Source organism: Hoplias malabaricus, chromosome 2 (assembly GCF_029633855.1).
Source record: "Hoplias malabaricus isolate fHopMal1 chromosome 2, fHopMal1.hap1, whole genome shotgun sequence".
Lineage (NCBI taxonomy): Eukaryota > Metazoa > Chordata > Actinopteri > Characiformes > Erythrinidae > Hoplias > Hoplias malabaricus.
In genome coordinates, this window is record NC_089801.1 from 58,973,810 (window position 1) to 58,981,085 (window position 7,276).

The 7,276-nt window shown below is 36.9% G+C and overlaps 1 protein-coding gene across 1 annotated transcript; it reads right to left on the reverse strand.

Moving 5' to 3' along the window:
• Window positions 1-1,468: 1,468 nt before the first annotated feature.
• On the reverse strand, window positions 1,469-5,751 carry LOC136687742 (CMRF35-like molecule 9). Its single transcript, XM_066662284.1, has 6 exons — window positions 5,615-5,751; window positions 4,864-5,169; window positions 4,661-4,753; window positions 3,378-3,476; window positions 3,119-3,156; window positions 1,469-2,355 (listed from the first exon to the last, which is right to left on the reverse strand). Exons 1-6 carry the CDS (start codon window positions 5,652-5,654, stop codon window positions 2,062-2,064), a joined length of 870 nt encoding a protein of 289 aa, XP_066518381.1. The 5' UTR covers window positions 5,655-5,751; the 3' UTR covers window positions 1,469-2,061.
• Between the last annotated feature and the right edge of the window lie 1,525 nt (window positions 5,752-7,276).

Here is a 7,276-nt window from a genome sequence, read left to right on the forward strand (position 1 = left end):
TTTTGTTGTCTCTTTTAACTATTCCGCAACCCCTTCCTCTTTGACTATATTAAATACTTCTTCCTGTCACAGCACTCCCCACCATGACCATTATGTATTCTAATGGTCATTTAGAGACATACAACATGGTTTCATGGGGAATGTAACTGTACTTTATACAGAAAGCTGGTTTAGCGGAAATACACCCTGGAGGGGGAACCATACCTTTACAGGGCAACACACACACTCACAACTACGGACACTTTTGAGTCACCAGTCCACCTACCAACATGTGTTTTTGGACTGTGGGAGGAAACCGGAGCACCTGGAGGAAACCCACGTAGACACGGGGAGAACACACCAACTCCTCACAGACAGTCACCCGGGGCGGGACTTGGACCCACAACCTCCAGGCCCCTGGAGCTGTGTGACTGCGACAAAACATGCTGCGCAACTGTGCCACCCTTGAAAAATTATATTAATTGATATTAAGCATAAAATTTCCATATTTTTTTCAATTCCTTTTCTCTCTCTCTTTCTCTCTCTTTCTCTCACACACACACACACACACACTCACACTCTCTCACACACACACACACAATATCTAACCAGAGCTAATGTAAGATGATTTTTGAGTCTTAGAGTGCATTATAAAGTGTTCTGTGTCTTTTTTATTGAAGTACACTTTACTGACGATGTCTGATGTACATAACAGAATTCTCATATGAGAAAAATATCAGAACTGATGTCATCTTGTCATCAATATTATTCTCTATATTTAAGTATTCAGATATTCATGACTGAATTAATGACATAGATTTATTAATTTGAGATTAATTAAGGAAACCTAATCCACTATAATGTAACTGTTTTAAGCCTGAGACTGGGTGCCTGTATTAATTACCATGTAGGGAAGCAGAAAAGGATGACAAGTGTATTGCATTAAACTAACCCTATGCTGGTGTGTATGTGTGTGGGTTTCTGCATGGTGTCACTCTGTATTTCCTTCTTCTTTGTGTATCTCAGCCTCACGAAATCATTGACCACAAACTACTGAGAGGGAAACAGATTGTGTATATTTATTTTAGAGATTGTTTTTCACTAAACGCCCTTTTGCTTTCTTTTGTGTTTCTTACTTGTTGGATTTAGCCTCTCTGTTATCCAGAAGTCTGAAAAACACTTTTATGATGGGACTCTATTACCCCACTGACTTGCCTTTTTTCTTTTCACTTCTATTTTCTCTTTTGACAAGTTTATCCAGGGGACTTCCTGGATAGATAGCAGCCTTCTCTTCCAGTTATTTGTTTTCGATGACTCTCAGTTTTCAGTCTCTCTTAAGAAGTTATTGTTTCAGAGGTTGAGGTGAGTTAAAATGTGGTGTTTGGTGCCTCAGTCGTGGCTGAAATAAATTAAATATAGCAATCTGAATAAAATACAGAGTGAAATAAGTAATGTAGAATAGAAAGCATTTATTTTTTAATATCCTGCATTTTGAACAAGTGGGTGTTAATCTTCCTTAATTCTTATTTAATCATCAGTAATCTTCATCTTTATGCATTATAAACAACACTGTGAGGATGGATTGCACATTTAATTGCAATACTCTATTTAACCACATGTCACCAATTTGCTTTGGGTCAATATTTGCTTAAATATATGCTCATTTGTATGCATGTTATTTCTTTATACATCACACTTTCTGCGTGCGATATTATGTACGCACGTTTCAGACCCATTTTGAAAGCGCCAGTGCTTGCATAGTTGTATCTATCTGCTTTTGAGATAGCTGTCCTATTACAAGCTCATGACATTTCTAGTATAGACCAGTGTTTTTTCTTCTATACTAAAACAATGCAGACTTTTGTACACTGAAATATTGAATGTTCATCTAAATAAAGATATTCTCCACAGCTCATCTGCTTCCTCACTACCTGATCACATTTACATGAAGAAAAATAAACACACAGCCCATATGAAACTCATAGCTTTGAGATGTAAAATTAGACCTCAAGGAAATCCATTGGTGTCATGGACACTATTCCAATGAGCCACTGTCTGCCTGAATCTGATTGGTTGCATTGTTTAGAGGTCAATGTCCTGGTAGATTGAATCTTGTTGGTTGGTGTGGGCGTTGAGACTAAGGTAGACTGAATCTGATTGGCGAGTGTTGAGGTCTATACTCTGGTAGACTGAACCTGATTGGTTGGAGAAGAAGTCAATGTCCTGGTAGATTGAATATGATTGGTCAGTGTTGGGGTCAAGAATCTGGTAGACTGAATCTGATTGATCAGTATTGACATGTAGACTCTGGTCAGCTGGGTCCATGCTGAAGTTACTCTGGTTTCTGGGTGAATTATTTTCTTTATCACCTTCAGCCTGAAATCAGATCAGTACTGGTTAGCTTTTATGTGGTATTATAATAAATAATGGGGACATGGACAGTAAATTTGCAGGTGTTAAATCAAACTAACACTGTGAACTTTAAATGTTATCATGCAGTGTTAATTTAACACAATTTTAACACTAAGTGTTGATTTGACACTGGCAAATCTGCTGTGTTTTTCCTCCTTCTCCACAGTGGAACACAGTTTTGTGTCTTAATGAAATGTCTGTGAGCTGCTTTGGTCAAAGCCCCATGAGCCCCACAGCAGCGTTCTCCCTCTGTCTAAACAGCCCTGTTCAGAATACCTGCCTTTAGTACCTAATCCTTTAAATGATAATGAGCCGCTCACTGTTCACCCCAACCCCAATTAAATAGCAGTGAGGATCGGGGAGCAGAAGCTCTGGTTTTAGTCATTTCAACTGGTTCTCTTTCTTCTCTGTTCTCGTTTTCTCAGTTTTTACTCAGTGCTCTTATTTCTCTGCACTCAAGTCTGTTGCTGCATTTAACCTCATCTTTGTGCTCTCAAATAAATGCGAGTCCAGCGCCATGATTGCACAGACTCAGGGGGCATGGCAATTCTTGGTACTTGATGTCAGATGCAGAAACAGAACAGCTCATTTTATCCCATGTTTTCTGACTTCAGAATAAATAATTAATAGGCACATGCACAGAAAAAGTGAGTTTTCCATAGTATTTCCCACAGAAGAATATACACGTGTCTACATGGGACATGTCAAAATAAAATAATTTACTTACTGTGATATCTCTTTGTCTTTGATTGTTAGAAGAGGAGTCTGATGAAAATAGAAAATAGTCAATAACATCTATAGCTGTCTAGTGATTCTGAAGCACTATTACTGAAAACTTGATACTTTCCTGAGTGTTTTCATATGATCAGAGACATTAGGATGTAAAGTAATATTCAGGTTCTGATCCATTTACTGTGCTTGCACACAGCTGTACATTTAAAATAGTAAAATGTAAATAAAGTTTAAATTAATAGTGTGTACAGTACCACGTGTGTTGGGATGCTTAAGATGGTAAAATATCAGTGATAATCCTCCAACCAACAGCAGAGTCACACACACAAAGACTGTGGAGATGATGGAGGAACCTGGAAATGAAACACAGAACTAAGAACATAAACCGAAAGTAAAACTCATTCACCACAAACTGTCATCGATTGTTTTTACAAAATCATATTTCCACCTCAAACAAGCTCTGTGTGAATAAGAGTGGTATATGTAAATGACCTCTGTTCTGAATGGCTGACGTGTTTTACCTCATTTAAAAATTGTTTGAGATGAATGAGCATGAAACAAGATGAGGATATTGTTTATTTCTTCTCCATAGGTGGGTGGGTAGTAACTAATTTCTGCTGTTTTGGATAAATTAATATCTCAATTCGGGATGTGACTAACAGCATGAAAGTAAACACAGACCACTCTTGCACTGTCAAATATTGTCACTGTGGTGGTACCTTTTGCTGTCTCTGTGGTAGTACCCTCAAGGGTACATATTTGTACATTTTTATTTCATTCATTCATTCATTCATTCATTCATTCATTATCTGTAACTGCTTATCCAATTCCTACCTGGAATCATTGGGCGCAAGGCAGGAATACACCCTGGAGGGGGCGCGAGTTACCTTTTATTTAGGGAACATAATTGTACCTTATTTTATTATAATTGTAGATTTAAAAAAATGTTGATTTCATCTCCAGGACTTTTATTAAGTTTTCTAATGAAAGATTACAAACATGTATCTCTCCTATAATGTAATGTACATTTAAAGAACAAAACTGGACTTTTAAACATTGTTGTACCTTTTAGTGACCAATATTGTAGCTCTACTGTACCTTTTTTTCTGAGAGTGTGCTACAAAAGTAAATGGCTCAAGGTTCTGTGGTAATTCAAATAGTGAATATAAAAACTTATAGACCAGTTAAACTTAAGCCACGTACAAACAAACGTTTTTTCCCTCTCAGACATACCTTTCCACCATAAAGATGTGGTGCTTCTGAATGTAAACAAACCAGAGAGAACATCATTTCCCCTGAAATGTACACTTCCCCTTTAAATATAGCACTCAGCAGGTGAGGTTGGGAAATGAAGTGTTAATGACTACTGAATTTAGTCCTCATACAGAAAGACCACACCTTCTACTGGCTGCAGGTAGAGTGGCTCGATTCCTTACAACCCTAGCTCCCTAACTCTAGCTCTTGTAATACAAATATACAAATGCAAAAAAAAAATGTGGTATGAAAGCAGCATTATAAATAACAACTGAGTTCTTACTGCAGTGATTTTCATCTGAAGTTCTTGGTATAAATTCTGCAGATGTGTTCTTTGAGGCTTCTGTGGTTGGTTTCACAGTAGATCTGGGTCTTTCTGTGTGATAGAAGTAATCACATATTTTTTGGACACAAATAAATAAAATAAAAGCCAGGGATAGTTTTTTTTGTTAGGAAAACACAAACTCAAAGCTACATGTGCCTCACCGAGAAGGTTGAGATGAATTCTTCTGAAGGTGGAATAACCATCACCTTTTAACACACTGCAGAGGTAATCGCCTGAATCTTCTGTTGTCACATTCCTGATGGTCACTAAGAACATGTTTGAGCTTCTGTCTTCAGAGATGGAGAATCTGCGTATATGAGGATTTGTGGTACTGACCACTTCAGTAAAAGAGTCGTCATCTCTTTTGGTAAAACACTTGTCATAGTTCTTGAATTCCTCTGGGTAAGTACAGCTGATTGTTACATTCTCACCTACAAAACTGTTCAGCAATTCTGTACTCCAGGCATCTGTCAATCATGCAGTGTTGAAATTAGTCAGTAATAGAGGTGAAGTGTACTACTGCTCTAAGGCTTAGAACACAACCCCGAAAATGAGTTAAGCTGTAAGAGGCAATAAACCAATGGCAAGTGTTGGCTAGAGGGTTGTAAACTCATCCTACCAAGTGTTGGACTGTGGAACAGTGGATCTGTGCTCTCTGGAGTGGTGAAGTCTCATTGTTTATCATTGGGTATGAATGCACACTTTTTCATATAATCACTGTCAATTAAAAAAATGCTTTTTAAGATTTGCCAATTTAAGAGATTTTCTTTCTGTTGAAGAGGGATTTATTTATTTATTCCTCAAATGTTGGTTCAAAAACTTCAGATAGCTGAAAGTAAAAACCCTACAATATTAAATAAATGATAGATTTTGGTGACACACATTAGCAGCAAGATAATTCCTAAGACTGACCTGTGATCTTTAAGAAGGTGAACATGAAGAGTATCTTCATTCTCTGTTGAAATTAGTCCAGTTTTATTATAATAAAAAAAATTAATAAATACAAATAAACACAGTGTGTTTTCATTAAAGTCTCTGTCTCCACTCCCCTCTAAAGAATCCTCTTTCATTGAAATAAGTTGCACATGAGGGGGTGGAAGGTGGAGTTATGTGGGATATGATTACTCGCACAATTGGTTATTTGTTGTTATTATTGTCAGTCATCTTTTTGAGGAAATGGTTGGGGGTGATGGTGGGGGGGGCTTGCAATCTTTCCATCACTTCCTTATTTCAGTGCCTCCTTTCAGTTCCAGGCACTTGTCGATTAATCTGGTGCCCCGTGGGAGGCTTGGTTAGACTGAAATGAACTTTTGTGACGTAAGAGTGCATCACATGATAAAACTGTATTTTGTGTAATTCTATTATTCAGTTATAACAAAGTTCAGGAAATATAAAATTTTGTTGCTCTGAGAATGTGGAGAGATAAGAGCGTGAAAGTTTTATTAGATAAACAATGAGCCATGAGACCAAACAACCAGGGGAGACAAACTGAAACAAACTAATATTAGTAAAATATTAAAATATAAAGCACTAAACATACTCCTGCAAAAAAAAAAAAAAAAAAAAAAAAAAAGAGAAACTATAAAAATAACCAGTAGCTACAGAGAATACAAAACGAGATAGATGGATAGACATACAGAGAACAAATGATGATTAACTTGATAAACAAAATTAAACATCTTGGTGATGATAAGTTTCCTGCTTTAATCTCCGTGTCCCTCCCATTGGTTGTTAGTTGTATTTTTGGATCTTATTGTAGGTTCATTTTCTAATTCTGTTTACCTCTATAAACACCTAATAGTGTTACTATTAGGTGTTTGTTCCGAGTTAAGCTCTGTCTGGCTTTGGTTCCTGTCTCTCTTCTCTGGCTGTAATCTTTGTGCTTTGCTTTCTCAGCCTGTTATTGCTTTGTTTGCCTGTATTCCTGCTTCTGTTTTGTGAGCCTTGTTTTTGGTTTGATCTTGTTCTAGTTTCTGTGCCTTTTCCTTAGTGTCTTTACCATTGCCAATTCTTCTGTCTCCTTAGTTATCCTTATCCCATGATAAGCCTAGGTTTATTCTGGTATTGTTCAGTTGTAGGTTCAGTGTTCTTTACTGTGTAGGATTAATATAAGTTTATCACTTCTCTGTTGAATGTTTTGAATGTTTGGTTTTATTTCCCTAGTCTAAGTTATGCCATATTTATTTATTTTTTTTAATTCAGTTATTGTGTTAGCCCCCTTTTAAGTGTAGGTTAGTGTATTGCTGTTGTCTAGTGTCATTTGATCCTGGTCCTGTCTCAGTTGTCCTTTTGATGTCTTGTTTATGTTGAATAAATATAATTCATAAGTTGCTGCCTTTACATCTGCCTCTTTGCTTCCCTGCACCACATGTAACATGGTTGTTGGACCCAACCTACACCCCACCAAAAGTTACATAATGTAGTTTCTGCAGTACTGTGCCTGCAGTAGCAAAGCAAGGGGCTCTCGTCTCCTTATTACAGCTCAGTGGAGCTTCCCAATAATTTAAGCTGTAATTTTGAGGTAAAATACTATCTAGATTTGCTTTAATGAAACCGTAACATTTTAAAATATTT

Excerpts from the sequence above, each read along its gene's own strand:
- LOC136687742 (XM_066662284.1), bottom strand. The coding sequence starts at position 5,654 with ATGAAGATACTCTTCATGTTCACCTTCTTAAAGATCACAG. Across the intron at positions 4,754-4,863 it reads AATTCATCTCAACCTTCTCG|AAAGACCCAGATCTACTGTG; the intron begins GTGAGGCACATG and ends TCTATCACACAG. Across the intron at positions 3,157-3,377 it reads TAAGCATCCCAACACACGTG|ACTCCTCTTCTAACAATCAA; the intron begins GTACTGTACACA and ends TATTTTCATCAG.